This window comes from Caenorhabditis briggsae (assembly GCF_000004555.2).
Source record: "Caenorhabditis briggsae complete genome, chrIII, whole genome shotgun sequence".
NCBI lineage: Eukaryota > Metazoa > Nematoda > Chromadorea > Rhabditida > Rhabditidae > Caenorhabditis > Caenorhabditis briggsae.
The window spans coordinates 5,402,139-5,418,402 of record NC_013490.2 but is presented as its reverse complement, the minus strand read 5'-3'; the positions used below and the strand labels follow the sequence as shown (position 1 = coordinate 5,418,402).

At 37.2% G+C, this 16,264-nt stretch overlaps 2 protein-coding genes across 2 annotated transcripts; both read right to left on the bottom strand.

The window, feature by feature from the left end:
- Positions 1-748: 748 nt before the first annotated feature.
- Cbr-cut-6 lies at positions 749-3,744 on the bottom strand (the record flags this gene model as incomplete). The annotated part of the gene is made up of 7 exons (XM_002642242.1): positions 749-797; positions 1,639-1,781; positions 1,825-2,027; positions 2,072-2,420; positions 2,470-2,681; positions 2,728-2,809; positions 3,709-3,744. The coding sequence occupies 7 exons, from the start codon at positions 3,742-3,744 to the stop codon at positions 749-751; spliced, it is 1,074 nt and encodes a 357-aa protein (XP_002642288.1).
- A 3,767-nt stretch (positions 3,745-7,511) lies between these two features.
- On the bottom strand, positions 7,512-10,267 carry Cbr-tyr-2 (the record flags this gene model as incomplete). Its single annotated transcript, XM_002642243.2, has 6 exons — positions 7,512-7,643; positions 7,694-8,131; positions 8,178-8,677; positions 8,936-9,479; positions 9,714-9,893; positions 10,022-10,267. 6 exons carry the CDS (start codon positions 10,265-10,267, stop codon positions 7,512-7,514), a joined length of 2,040 nt encoding a protein of 679 aa, XP_002642289.2.
- Between the last annotated feature and the right edge of the window lie 5,997 nt (positions 10,268-16,264).

The following is a 16,264-nucleotide window of genomic DNA, read 5'->3' as shown; positions in this document are numbered from 1 at the left end:
AATTTTCCCATGGAAGAGAAAACTCCCCACCTCGGCCACGGCCATGGATTGATGACGTCATCGCTGAAAAATTTTATTTTGGAATTTTCTCCGTTTTCCTTCGTTTTCCATCGTTTTTGCTCAAAATTTCGTGGTAATCAATCGAAAAAAATTAATTTTATAATTTTTGCGATGTTTTATTGCTTGAGCGAACAGCTTGAGCGAACATTTTTTTTCGATAGAAAATAGCTCATTTTGGGCCAATTTTTGGGATTTTTGAATTTTTGTGTGTAAATCACTAAATTGTGATTGTTTCCTACATCCAATGATCTATTAAATTATGAAAAAAATGAGAAAAAATTCAATTACCACGAAAATTGAGAAAAATTGAGGAAAATTGGGAAAAAACGAAATATTGAGAGGGAAAATTGGGAAAAACCGAGGGAACATTGAGAAACAGAAGAAAATGAAATAGAATTGAGAAGAAAAGCAATTGAGAAGAATTGGTAGAGGAAAGTATCGACTGAGTTTTAAAACATAAATTAAGCATTAAAGTCCGGAGTTGTAATACTTGTCAAGATTGTTTTACAGTACAGTTCTTCGTTGTATGCTTTCCTGAAGTTTCGGGACTCAAAAATTCAAAAAAAAAAACTAATGCCTTTCAGCACAGAACAATTTTCACAATTTTTTTCTTGATGAGTGAAAAATATGACACAAAATCAAATAGAACAATGTGACAATGAGAAGTGAAAATTTTCTGTCGTAATTTTTAAAAATCCAAAAATATTGAGATTCTGAAGTTCTGCGAATTCGAAGTTCTGAAATTCTAACATTCTGAAATTCTCAGACTCTGAAGTTCCGAAATTCTCAGATTCCGAAATACTGAAATTTCAAAGTTCTGAAATTCTAAGAATTCTGAGATTTTCAAGCTCTGAAATTCAGGAATTCAGAAACTCCCTCAAAAAAAAAACTGTACCCCCGAATCACAAGCGTTGTACCCCTGAATGAAATGAGTTGTACCTCCGAATTTTTGGCAGAAATTCTACCCAGTTGACCCTCCGAAATAACACCTTCGATAATCTGCAATTGTGTTTGTTTTCCTCAAAAAACTACGAAAAAGATGTAAAAACAAAAATTCATCATGTTCAGAATCATATACTCAAATTGATCTCAATGACCCCTATGAGACTATCAATGACCCCTGGGAGCATTTGCTCCGATGCCCCCTATGAGACATGGTGGGATGCCCCCTAAGAGACAACTTCAGGATGCCCCCTATGAGTTAGTGACCCCTATGAGTGTATGCCCCCTTTGAGCACGATGCCCCCTATTTCGATGCCCCCTGGGAGTATGGGCCAGTTCGAGCATTTGAAAAAAAAGTTTTGGTTTGTGGAAAAATACCGTATTTGCTTTCACAAAAGCTCATTCGAACCGACAACTTTGAGTTCAATTATTTTGATTTCCGTAGGAGATATAAAAATTTGTCAACTGATAAAATGATCATGATAATATCACCAATTTTCTATCAGTTCACACATTTTTGGTATCTTTCTCAAAAATCGAGATACTTGAGCTCAACGTTGGCGGTTTGGAAGACCTTCTATTAGAGGAAATACAGCAAGAAGTTCCATAAAACCAATTTCGAAATATCCGACCCACCTCACAGACAGCGGTACTGTAACATGCTTATCCGCTTCCATATAGAAACATTGAACCTTCACAGTTTGATCGGTTTTTGTCATGAACAACGAATGAAACATGAATACAATACTCACTTCTACAAAGATTCCCTTTGGATTCAGCTGAAAACAATTCAATTTTTTTAATTCATTAAAAACAACTCACAGATCGATATCGGTGAACATTGCAGGCAGAAAATGGAACAGTCAAGCCGATGCTTCTCGAATCTGGAAACTTCTCAGGGCCGGCTCTACATTCCTCATCGTGGTAGTGATCCATAACAAACACATTACCCTCGAATGGTTGTTTTGTTGAGGCTTTCACACCGATTCTATCAGGACCACAGATGATTTCAGGGGTTCCAGGTCCTAGAGATCTTTTTGTATTATAAAAGGTGAAAAAAGAAACTCACTGAATTCAGTTTTACACATGCTCCAAGTCAGTGAATCAGCCAATGCTCTATCCAGTTGTTCAAATGACTCAACAGTGAAAACGCGGACTGGATTTCCAGTCATTTGATGTAATTGATGAACATTTACAAGATTTGTGACTCCAATCGCATAAACCATAACATCTGCGTCTCTTAATAGTTGAGAAGGTTCGGACACATCGTCTTGGCTCTGTCCATCTGTTATCACTATCGCTACTTTTGGAATTCCAGTTCTTGCTCCTTGTAGACCTTTTTCAAGTGTCAGTCGTAAAGCTTGTCCAGTATTTGTGGCACCACTTTGGTATTCGATTCGTTGGATCGCCCATTCTAACTGAAAAATAGAGTTAGTTAAAAATTTATAGCACTTTCCTGAAACAAACCTGAGTTGGATGGTTAAACTGTCCAAGAGAAAATTCAAGTTTCGGCGTTTCTGCATACTGGATCAATGCCATATGACTTCCCTCTTCAGAAATGTTCAATCGAGAAGCGAGATGCATTGCAAATGAAAGTTGTTTTTTGAATGTGTCATCTCCGATTGATCCTGAAGCATCCAGAAGTAGTATTACTTCTACTGCTTTGTGTGTGACGCATTCTTTAATTATTTGAATTTTGTGATTTTTGGATTATGGAAAACATACCATGAATGAGTTCAGAATCAACGAGTCCGTTATCGATTGGGTTTGCCAAGTGGGTTGGAATTAGAGATAGGAATGTGAAAATCTGGAAAAAATTAGTTCAGAGGAAACTTAGAAAGTGTGGACGTCTATATCCCTCTGACATATTCTACTGTAAGAACAAAAAGGCTGTACGATGAAATCAACTTTTAGGTTTTTAATAATCAGAGTCTAAGTTCCAAAATGGCTTTCAATGAAACAAAAAATTGAGAGCCCGTATCAATTCGAGTGTGCTCACAAAATTTCAGCTTTTCAGAATCATTTTAGGATGAGTTACGCCCGTCCAAATTTTTACGACGCACGCGACGCAACCGCGCTGCGTGGGTCAAATGTTTGGAGGGGTGTAACTCGTTTCAAACTGAAGCTGGCGACATGAAATTTTAGAGGAAACTAAAAATAATCATTTTAACAAGCTGAAGAATACTTGAGTGTTATTTAGTCCACAATTCGAAAGTTAGGGCAGCGGATTTCCAAAAGTTGTAACTTGACTCATATTGTTCGTAGGGTTTTGAAACACCGGATGATGTGTTACTGATAATGCATTTTTGAAAACAAGTTTTTGGATGATGCGCTCCAATTGCAGGTGCTCTTAACTTAAAGGTGCCAGAAATTACCGTAAAACCTTTCATATAAGAACCCCACACTGTCAACTTACTTGTTAGAGCTAATCCTTCTTGGTTCTAATGCAAGGTATCAAAAAATGTCAACTGATAAATTGTATTTGATATTATGACAAAAAATTTATCAATTGATATCTTGCCCATTTTATTGACAGGAACAGTGATGCATTAGATCAAAGTTGAAAGTTAGAGAGCCATTCTATTGCAGGTTTTACGGTATAAGATTATCAGCGAGATTTGTCGTTACATAATGAACATGTCATTTTTTATTTAAAACGAGCCACAGGTGAACAGGTAATTTGAGATTCCAGAAAAAAAAACCAACCGGTATAATGAAGTCATAGCGTGGGATCGGTCTCATCTCATCTCGCAGAGGAGAGAGTTTCTGAAAAATTGAAATCGACGAAAGGCAGAAATTTTCGGATTCGAAATCTTTTTCTCTTGAGCGAGTGATCATTAATTCGTTAGCTGACAAGGAAGGAGGAAAAAGTGAAAACAAGGCGAATTAAAATTTTGAAACGGGGGAAGATAAAGAAGTGATGGGATGAAAAGTGAACGGATATGACAAGGGGATGCTTCATCAGCAGCTTCTGGAGGAGAAGAGGACAATCAATCAATAAAACTCGGAAACCAGAAGACGGAGGGAAAACAGGAAAGGGGTGATAAAGTAAGTAATAGTTAGGGGGATACAGTGATAATGGCCTAGTTAAGCAGAGAAAAACTGAACAAGTTTAGTAAACAGATACCAACTGGTCAGAAGACGTTCCGAGAGATTTTTAGGAGACGTTAAGTGTTGGCACTTGCCACGTCATGCGATCCTAAAGAATAAGTCTTTAATGAAAAAGTCATTGACCCGCATTTGTTTGGAATACAATAAAAGAAGAAAAATGGAAGACAAAAAGAAAGTGAAAAATGTATTGGGAGGGGGAGGAATGATAGAAAAAGGAATTGGGAATTCTCATTAAGAAGAAAACAAGAGACACAAGATATTAAATGATATATAATATCAGTCTTCTTTCGGGACATTTGCGCTATCCAGATTTATGTAAATGATATAGATCTCCAAATGGTATGAAGAATAGAAGAAGCAGGAGAGATTCTCTTGGATGGAAGACGGCCTATCATCTCTAATGATAACAACTGAATGCGTTTTCCACTTCTTTTCGAGAATTGATTGTTGGAAGAAGAAGAAGCTAAATCTCGGATGCCAATGATCTCATATCACTATAGTTTGTACACTAGTTTGCGGGGATGGGGATTTCGTAACTTTTCCGATGATTTCTAATTATTTGTGTTCTTTGATTCTCGGAATATCCTGTATGAATATCTTGATTTCTTTGAGTTTGTAGAGAAATACAGGAGATGCTGAAAATTCCAATGTCTGAAATATCAAGAGAAACGAGAGGATATGGTATAGCGTAAAACCTGTATTAGAAGGGCCCTTTTAATATAAGCAGGGGTCTTCGGAACGAAGTTCGTAATTCCAAAAATTCCGACCAGATTTTAGGACTACGGTATACAGTGCGTTGCAGGTTCTTACGTCCACCTATGTTTAGGGTCATAACTTGAGAGTTGTTAGAGGCATTAGCTTAATTATTTGAAAATCGGATTCAGGACAACAAGTAATTATTTGAAAATCGGATTCAGGACAACAAGTAAAAGTCTGAAAATCTGTCTGAAAAAGTCTGAAAAAAAAGTCTGAAAATATACCTTTCGCAACCGTTGCAAGTTTATACGTTCACTCCAAAGATCACCTCCAGCGAAAACGGAGGTGTCCAATTTTGATTCTTCCCTCTTGGAATCAAGATTGGAAAAGAGAAAAATGAAATGGAAGATGTAAAAAATTTATTGAAAAAAAATAATTTCAAATATAGCTATTCCTAAACATATCAACAAAAATTATGAAAAATAACAAGTTTCAAAGTGTACTGATTAGCCAGACTTTCGTCTGTTGATCCCTTTCGCCACGTAGAGGCTCAGTACATGAAAGAGAAAATGGGTTTTCACTGGGGGAAAACACCAACACAAAACCCCTGTCTCCGAGGAGACAGTTTTCTAATTTTCAATAGTTCTTTTTCACTGCTAAAAAGCTATACGATCGCTATTTATTGTCTAGTTCATTTGTTTCTTTTTTTCTTTGATTGGGTCTTTTGCAAAAGGGGGACGTTCAGTGAAAATGAATTCACCTAGCCATGAACCACCAAACATGGCGACCCTTAGGGTCTTTTATAACTTTTTTTGCATCCGACCAATCGAAAGCAAAAAGCAAATGAAACAATAAACAGCTTACACAGGGAGCTTCAGGGCAGTCAAAAAGTGCGAGTGAAAATTATCAAACTAATTCAAAAAGTGGGATTTCCCAAAAGACTGTTTTTGAATACGTGGAATTTTTTCAACGTGGATAGAGGTAGGGAGCGTGACCTAATATTGATTGATTCAGAGGTTTATTGCGTAACGTGTAAAAAGTTTAAAAAACTCGAAAATTGGAAGTAGATTTACGTAACCCATTAAAAAATGAAAAAATTAAGGACGAACGAGTAAAAACTAGGTTGAATCGAGCCGAAGGCGCACAATCTGTTGTCTTATTTATTGGGCAATTATCTCGGTTCCTATAAAACATACTTTTTTTGTCAGCTAATCAACTAATTTTGTCAACTAATAAAATGCTAGTTGGCATAAACGGTGATAAATTTACTTTTTTAGAATGAAGAACATTCATGCTAAGGTTATTTTGGTAGATCATGTTAAACTTCAACACCTTCCCCCAGTTGGATACGATGCACTTTTGAAAGAAGTTGAGACTACTTTGTGATCGTCGATAAGTGTCGGAACTGGGACCATGATTGCTCTTTTGATGCCTGGATCATTTTTGAGACATCTCTAACCCGTCCACTAGATGGCTGCAAGTTTCAGCTCCTGGTTGATACCATTACAAAACTACAAAGAGTTTAAAACGACAGTACTGGTAGAGGGTTGAGATCTTGAGGGCAGGATTTGGGTCTTGTTTGTTTTCTTCATTCATTTTCGGATGAGAAAACAGTCGATATGACAGTGTGAATGATTTATTTGCTTTCTGATAGCTTTTTGGTCCATGCAGCTGCTCCAACTGCCCCGATTGAAGCTTTTCCAGCATCAGTCGGCAAAAGATCCCATGACATGATACAAACTCAAAGAAAGAGAAACACGTAATGAAAACAACTTTCTAATTGATTTTAGTTGTGCAGAATCAAAATTGGAGACCTCCGTCTTCGCTGGAGGTCGTGATCTACTGATCTTTGGAGTGGGTGTAAAAACTTGAAACGGTGGCAAAACGCTTATTTTCAGACTTTTCCAGACAACTCGGGTAGTTTTCAAAGTTTCATTACAAAAATTGTCCACTAGATTTAATTTGTTGTCTCGAATCCGATTTTCAAAAAGTTAGGCTAATGCCTCTAACAACTCTCAAGTTATGACCCTAAACATAGGTGGACGTAAGAACCTGCAACGCACTGCGGGTCTTGAGGAGAATAAAGGTTTAGGATTTTTCAAGCGTTTTCGAAATCTGTCAGCAATTTTTCGCCGATTTCTGGTGCTTTTGTGTTGGGAAAATGATGTTTCTATTTATATATGAATGGGGAAAAATTCAGGCATTTTAAAACTAAAAAAAAAACGACATTCCGAAAATTGTCGAAAAGGTCATTCAGAACATCAGTGAATATAAAGACCCTCTTATAAAAGGGCACCCGAGAGGGATCGAAAAAATAGAAGGGTTCCTCTAATAGAAGGGACCTTATAATACAGGTTTTACGGTAAATGCATCCTTCCCATCGGTCCAAAAACATATTCTAATGCTGGAAAAATTCACAATTTCTGTTTTTTTCTCGAAGTTCAATTGTTATTTCTAGTATATCATTTCATGAAATACATATTTATTCAGAGAAAGTCGAAAACTCATCACAATAATACATATAAAACTACACGAGATCATTGGTCATAACTCAATTGATCGGGAGGAAAACGATCGGGAAAACGGGAAAGAAGAGAAGAGGGCAGGCATTTTTACAAGTAACAGTTTTTAGAAGAAAAAAAAACGGATTGGCAGTGTGTGTACAAATAACATGTCTATTTTTGAGAAATGACTAGGATCTTCTAACCATGGCGGACTTTTTTGGTGGCATCAATCTCTTGCTTCTTGACTTTTTTGATCTTATTTGTCACTTCAGACATGAGAGAATCCGAGATGGATTCACGAAGATTTTGGGAAACTGGGATTGGAATTATCTGAAATTGAAGGAATGATTCATATGCTAGAAGTCATATTTAGTCTTTACCTTTCCATTCTTGAAGCATTGAGATTCTCTCGCCAACTCGCATTTTCCACAGCTGTGTCTGCAGTTCTCTGACATGAAATCAGCTGATTTTCCAGAGCACATCTTATCTGCCTTCCAAGCTACACAGTTAACATGTCTATCAGCACATGAATCAGTGGTATTGTAGGATGGAGTGCATGCATTACAGCTGGCTTGACAGTACTGACTCATGAATTCTGGTTCCCGTTGGCAACCTCCATTCTTTGACCAGGCATCACAGCATGGCATGCGGTTGTAGCAATCAACGAAAAGTGGGGCTGTCATCTTGACGGAAATTCTCTTGACAAGTGGAACACGCTCGACTTTGGTTCCGTTGAAGGTCACTTGGGCGGCTAGTTCGAGATCCAAGGTGGAGTTTGAGTGGATACGAGCTCCCTTCATGCGAGCAGCAGCAAAGTTCTGGAATTTTTCAGTTGAAACCTGTATTTGTTTGTCATCAACTTACAGCATTGACACATCGTCCCCACCAGCATCTAGAGGCGTAACAAGCATCGGCCTGCTCGAATCCACGGCAATTTCCATTCAATCGAATCTTGGAGACACAATGTGGATATCCTCTAGTATCACAGAACAAGTATGGTGATCCGCAGTTTGGTCTCTGATGAGAGCATGTGGCACGTGGAGCATAACGGTACATTTGGTCAGTGTATGAGTTGGAGAGTCCGTCTCTGTTCACCAAATATGGGAAAGGTCTCATTGGAGCGTAACTGAAGTGTTGCCAATTGGCGCATGTTGGATGATCGGCAGAGTAGGCTTGCTCGCGGAGCCATCTTGGTTGTTGGAGTTGACGCCAGAGTTCCCAGAGATAGTCGACAAAGGAGTGATGCATGAAGAAGATTGGCTCGTTGGCAGAAGTGCTTGGTGGTTTCATGTCTCCTCCGATCCAAAGATGGATGTTCGAGTGAGAGTACTCAATGGCTCCATAGTTATTTGGATATGGGCAACCTGGAATTTCAATTTTCTAGTCCCGTACACATCAAACCAAGTGTAATGGTCATTTCATACACAAATTTACAACACAATCAACATTTTTCTTTTCCCAAACGAACTGGTTTGTGTCCATCGGAACAAAAGAATTGAGACATTTTTGAAGACCTCCATTTCCTTTCTTTTTATCAAAAATGTTGATAACTGTGTTAACAAGAAGACAACTATTGTCTCAGTACTTCAAATTCTGTGACATGTCTAGACAAAAACCGTTACCTGGTTGTGGTGCAGTGTAGGCCAAAGTGTTTTCGATTGTATTTTGAGCGACGATGGTGTTAACTTGATTCTCATTGAACAGTTGTCCCTCAGCTCCCAGGTTTCTCAAAATCGTGGATCTTCCCTCAATAGTTCTCCAATAGGCGAATGGTCCAGTGACGACGTTTCCGTAGTAGTCAGTTCCTCCGACAAACAAATCCGAGAACAATATGGAATCTCTTGGATCAGGAAGATAAGAATCCATAACAGAGTCCCAGTATGGAATGAACACAAGTGGGTCAACCATACGAAGAGCAATCTCGAATCTCTTGAGATATTCTCTATGCCATGGGAGGAATCCTGGTCCAGAGTGAGCACCAGATCCGACTCCAACTTCCAAATGCTGACGCGACAAACGATCGTACTCTCCGTTTCTTTTCAAAGTGTTCAAAGCGTTGTGCCATCTGGCTCTCTCGGCTTCAGACATCATACGGTACTCCTTTCTCCACGACATTTGCAACACAACACCATTTGACAAAACGCATTGTCCGTTTACGTTTCTACCCTGCAAAGATAGTTTGAAACTATTTTTTGAGAGAGAATGAGAGAATCAGACAGTAATAGGATTTTGAAGACACACAGAACATGGCCTTGGGACTGTTCAGAAAAAAAAACTACTTTTTTGTGTTTGTTTTTGAATAGTGGGTTCAAAAGAAGGCGGATAATCCCTCAAAGTATTTGACCAACTCTTTTGGTTTCTTGGACCAAGAAGTGTGTATCCCCAAAAAAAATGACTCACATTGAAGAATGGGCACAGACAGAGAAGAGTCATACAATCGTATGGGTGATAAGCGGCTTGTCCACGAGCATTTGCTGGTACTGGAATTGGTTGGAGCCAGTTTGGAACTTGATTTGGGCGGGTTTGACGGACGGATTGGCGGGCCAAACGACGGCGGGTGGCAAGGTCCATACGACGAATCTGGAAGATTGATTTCTTACTATAAATAAAAAGCTTAGTGGGCATAACTTTGGAACTAGACTCGAAACCTATTAACCTGAATCTCAGATACCAGTTTCAGAAAAAAAAGATAGAGATCTTGAACTCACCATCAAACAAGTCTGCTTCAAATGTTTTGGAGCATCTGAGCAATCTCTTGGTGGCTCTCTCCATCTCTTTTGATTCAATCGTTGAATATTCTTATTTGGAATCGCAACTCTTTTTCCTCCTGCTGGCCGTTTCACAGCAGTCCCTCCGACCAAATGTCCTCCTTTCTTCGTCGTTGATTTCGCACCGAAAACACAAATTATCGCTGTTGCGCATAATAAGAGCGTCAAAATTGCTGTCCACCGCATGGCTGAAAAAAAGAATTCCAGATTTTTTTCCTAGTTTTCACTTTTATGTTTCAGCAAAAAAAAATTGCAAAAAGGAACAACAGAACAACATGACAACTGGGGGAGAAGAGAAGAAAAACATGGTAAAAAGTGAGAAATGAGTTCCCTTTTATTTCCTAGTTTTAGTTTTTTTTTTTTTGTATTCCAGAGAAAAGAAAGACATTTTCAGCAATTTTTAGAAATGAGTCAAGAGAAAATATACATGAAAAGTATGTGAGAAGCTATTGTAAACGTGATATTCTCTGTTATGAATTTTATGACTTTCAGAAGGTGTCAAGAATCAGACGGGTCATCTGGAGACTCCTCAACCTTGATTCCCGATTAGTAAGCTTCGAAGAATGGAAAGGATCTAAAAATAGGCAGAGACACTTCTCACATCATACAGAAGCTGAGAAGAGTATTAAGAGTGACCTCTTGTCACATACTCAATTTCAGAGAATGGAGGTGGAGAATCAGAAGGACACGAACTGGTATTTCTCGAGAAAGAGAGAGAGACCATCGCCACCATTGTAAACTCATGGCCTTTAACATGCCAAGAAGACGTCGGGAGGCGAGAAGGAGGGAAATGGGCGGTGCCAAAAAAAAAAGAAAAACTGTTGACCTTTCCCTCCAAGAGGTGCCAGATTACAATCGAAACGGTTTTTAGGAGGAGGGCGAGAACTTGAAAAACTTGTAAAATTTTCCCAAATTATCGGTGTTTACTCGTTTTGGGCAGGGAAAGACGGAGATAAAACCAACTAACTACTGCGAAGTTTGTTTGGCGAAAATGAGAAAACTGTTTTTTAGGAAACCTGAGAATCTAATTGAGAAAAAAAACTGTAAACAAGAATGCCGAAATGATATGGGAGAGAGATAGAGGAACAGGTGATTATGTACTGTAAGAGGAAAAAGAGAAGTCACACACTCCTCTTTGAACCTTGCAGAAAAAATATAAGAAGGTTATCAGAGGTTTTGGAGATTTTTCAGGTTTTCTGATCATAAAAATGGAACAGTTACATTCAAATGAAAAAAGAGTTTTTTTTGAAAGTTATCCAAGTCCTTAATAGATTTGAACACCTCCTACTGTAAGCACTCTGATAGAACGCCACTCTTAACTTTCCACTTTGAGCCAATATCAAAAAGTGATTTACTGATAAAATTTTGCTGATATTATGATAAACATTTTGTTAGTTAATTACTTTTTGATATCTGTTACAGGAAATGAGATAAATAATCTCAGTTGACGGTTTGGGTGGCGTTCTATTAGGCAGTATTTAGGTCAAAGTCACTGGAATTTCAGTAAACCTAAAATCTTACGTAACACTTGTAAAACAACCTACTGTAAGATAAACACTCTAAATTTTCGTCTCTTCAGAAACTAAACATGTTCAAGTTGCTACATTAAGAAATCTTATAAATCCAAAAGTTTTTAGACCTTTCGTTAAATAAAACTCAAAATGTACGGTAATGTGCTGGTTCTAATGAAAGGGTTCTCATAAAAAAATAAATTTCAAGACCGGTTCAATATGATTCTCAAAAGTTTAAAATGATCAAGATCAAACCAAAAAAAAATTCAGACAACACTTTACAAAAATGTTCAAAAACTTAGGACGATCAGTGGTCAGCAGGCAGGCAAATAGTGACTTCTAGAAGTTCCAACAAAACCGGAACCCCTATCGAGAAGCAGTAAAACAAAACCCAAATGAAGCCATTTTCAGAGAGGGAATGAGTAACCCCAGTGACCCGTGTCCGTGCTTTTATAGTGTCCACCTCTCGATGCTTCGTTGAATTGGTACGTGCCTGTTGGCTACTACAACCTCTCTCTCTCGCCTCTCCTCCTACTTTTTCATGTATTACAACAAACACCTTCTTCTACTTCTTCTTCTTGTTCTTCTTCTAGCCGCCGTTGGCCTCCGGCCGGCCATTGTCTTCTTGATGGTGACCCCAGAAGTAAATGAAAAAAAAAGAAGCTTCAACTTGTAATGTGAAAAAATGTATGTGTCTTGATGATGAAATTGTAATTTGATGAATACCAAAAGTGACCGGGACTGTTGGGAACCAAAAATCTGGAACTGGACTTTGTAGTCAATTTGGGTTTCTTGTAGGAATCCAGAAGTCGAAAATGGATGGGAAAAAGGAAATCCGCAGGTTTTCAGGTTCTGAAAATCGAATAAATTAATTCTTCCTCCAAATAGTAAGGAGAAATAAATTTCAGATGCCGAAACTGAAACTCCAGTTGTACAAAGATGCTTAAAACTTTCAGAAGATTTTTGCCCAAGATTAAGCCATCGAAAAATCATGCAAGGTTTTTTTTAAAATACTCTGAAAGCATTTTGAGGTTTCAAAAAAAAAACTGGAAAATGTTATTGAAGTTTACGAAACAATCTGTTTGAACAATTATAAGTGTTTGAAATACCATATTTCCTCTAATAGATGTCCACCTAAACCATCAACTTTGAGCCCATATATCTCGTGTCCTTTAAAATCTATCGAAAAGTGCTTAACTAACAAAATGTTTATCATGTTATCATAAATACTTTATTTGTTGACCACTTTTGGATATCTTTCACAGAAACCAGGATAATTGAGCTCGAAGTTGAAAATTAGAAGGATCATTCTATTTGAGTGTTTACGGTAAATGTGCTCAATTGGATATTTCGAATTCTTGGGTTTTTGATATCGTTAATTTTTTTCGTCAAACTTCTTTTTTTTTCCAAATGTTTTAAAAAATCCATATGTTCTTTGGTACTGTAACCATGTTCCTTCATTAATACTTTCGTAATATGTTTTAAACTCTTGAACTGTATATTTCCATCTTTGTTTTCTTCTAGAATCACTCGATTCTTGGTTTCTTCTTTTCTCCAAAAAAACCGCGTAATAACAATTTGAACATGTCCATTTTCTTCAACTTTTCCTCTCTTTTTCTTTCCCATTAAAATTCATTTTATTGAGCTGTTTCAACCTGAAAGTGTATTGTGGTAAAGTCAAAGTTTCATGGCCTCTAGTAACTGTGTCCTCATCGTTTTCGGGATGGTTCTTTCTCGAACCAAAACGTACCGAAACAAAAAACAAAACAACGAAAATTCCTTTCGAAAATTTCTTCCAATTCAAGTGGAATCGGAAGAAAAAAGAAGGAGAAAAAAGGTGTGAAACGGACGGTCAGTTATTAGAAAACAGTAAAAAAGGTGTTTGATTCTTGAACCGTTTGTTTTTCGATTAGAATAAAAAAGAATGAAACAATCAGAGGGGGAAAGTGGTGTTGAAATTTGTTTGGGAGAGGAATTAGGAAGAAAAAACAGTTGTAATTTTTGTATTCTGAAAGTTGATTGAATATTCCGAAAAGGTGTTGACTAATTTGAAATTGAGTAACTTCCTTCATTCACCAAAGTGAGAGATTGCTTTTTCACGTTTTCAGGGTTACTGTATAATTCCAAAACTTCGCATTTTTTTCTGTAAAAGAAATTAAACACTCTGATAGGTGGTCGCCCTATACTTGCACTTTGAGCTAAATTATCTCGGTTCCTATAAATAATATCAAGAAGTGGTCAACTGACAAAAATTTTATCATAACATCAGAAATATTTTATCAGTTGACTGCTTATTGATATCTTCTACAGGAACCGAGATATACGGGCTGGAAGTTAAAGTATAGGATTGCCTTCTATTAGAGTGTTTACTGTATTCCCTGTATCTTCAAAAAACAAGTTTCTCGAATAAAAAATCATTTTCCAATTTTACAGTATTTTTTTGTTTTTAGGTTCTTTCTGCTTTTCTATGATGTCATCTGCGGTGAAAGCTGTAGCAGAACAATCCCTTCTGTTCTATATTCCTCCCAAAAACAAAACATTATACAACATCAGAATTAGAGACTTGTCAGGTTTGTTCCAGAGATGTAGAAATGATATTTTTGAAACTTTTGGGAATGTCGAAAATGCCGATTTTCGAAATTTCGGAATTTCGGAATCGTTGACATTTTCAAACATTCGAATTTTTAAGTATTTTAAGTTCATTTTTTGACAAAAAGGATTATTAGAAAACACGAAAAAATTGAAAGTGATTCCGCTCGAAACCCAAAAAGAAAATTTTCGCCTGTACCTGTGACATGTCGTAGTCCAGAAAGCTGTAATTCCAAAAACAAAAAGGAAATATTTCGATCGGGATCCCGAAATCCATTCCGAACATCTCTGTGTTTATATTTTTCAAGGTTAAATTTTTTCAGATGTTTACCGTTGTAGAACAAATCCGTGCCTCTCCAAGTGATAGTGAGAGTTCCGGTGAAACTGAATCTTAATCTCTGCAAATTCGGACAAATCGCATCAAGCCTTAAAGTACTTCCGTGGTTTTTTAAATATTTTTTTCTTATAAGGATTTTCCAATTTCCTTCTGCGAGCCCCAACCATTCTCTCGGCTTATGCCACCTGAAAACCAGTTTTTGTACAACTTCTTATAAATATTATCAACTTTTGCCAGTGTAATTTTGAAACATATTGTTTGACCTATACTATAGTCTCAATCAAAAATTCAAACAACTTCCCATTGTTCTCTCTCAAGATGACCAACGGGGATAACCGTTTTCTGAACACAAAGGATGACTTTTTGTTTCGAGCCATCAATCGTTTTTGTTTCTCTAGAAGTCATCTTCTGAACTTCAATCGTTCCTTCTTTTGTTCTGAATGTTCTTTAATTTTTACACATCTTTTCTCATTTTAGGGATAAAATGTGATACGGAACCGAACGCGCCTCTACTGAAGCAGAAACAGAAACAGAAGGGTGACAAAACTAAGAAATCAGAAAAAAAATGACAAGACAAAAGAAGAAGAAGAGGAGATCGAGCCTATTGTGATTGATCGAAATCTGTGAAAACAGAAGTTAAAAGAAGTAATTTCAAGGTGACGCACACTCTCTTCCTCTCGGCCATTGTCCATTGCACGCAAATTACGAGAAAAGGAGAATTCCATTGTCAAAGAAACCACAGTGTAATACGATTTTTTCGGCATGTGTCCACCTGAAAAGAGAGGTGACGGGTAGAGGAAGAGGAAGAAGAACAATGGGCAGAAGCAGAAAAAGAAGGAGAGACTCAGAATTTTTGCAGTTTTTTGGGTAATTGGACTAGCGATGACAACTTGGTATTGTTTGATTTTCACTGCGAATTTCACCTCCAAGGTCTTCTGAAATTGAACATAATGTTTCCATTTTTGGAAAAAGAAAAGTTAGAAGAAGAAAACGGAAAGGAGGAAGCTGAGTGCAGAAATGGAAAGATGAAGGAGCATTGAGATCATTGAGTCTGAAATTGGCAAGGGTTCTAGAAAGAGTGGGGAACATGAAAAAAGACAACTGTCTCGAAATTGGCTTCGCGTCACTTCGAAACCAGTCATTTCGAAACCCTGGTAATGCAGACGAATGTATAAATTCCAGACTGAATAGATGGTTTCAGGATTTTCAAATATGCTTTTTCTGATAGAACACATTTTGAAACTCGGTATGTTCATTCAAACAAAATTTTGAAAAATTTGGATTTTGAATTTTTTTCCTCCTTTTTTGATTCCCCACAGTTTTTTTTTATTATTTTCGAATATGTTCCCCAACAGTAATCCTTTTCATTTTGCAAATGTTGTCCTATACAGTAATCACCTACATTTTATAATATTTTCCGCTACAGTAATCTTTTTCCTTTTATTAATAATTTTCCCTAAAGTTTCTCTTTGTTTTGTCTTCTTTCCTGAAAAAAAAATTAGAAGCCGGGTTTTCGTCACAACTATTTAGTAAGAAATAACTGTTGTCAAGAGCTATTTTACCTAGAAATAATTCTCTGAAAAATTCTGAGGAATTTTGATTTTTCTGTAATCCTTACCCATCTATTAGCAAAAGTGATGGAAAGTCAAACTGGATTACAAGTTCCAGTGTAGGAGTCAATCGGAAACGATAACGAGTTGGGTCCGTTAAGTAGTTGAAATCGCCGGTGTCGACTGTAAGGTTAAA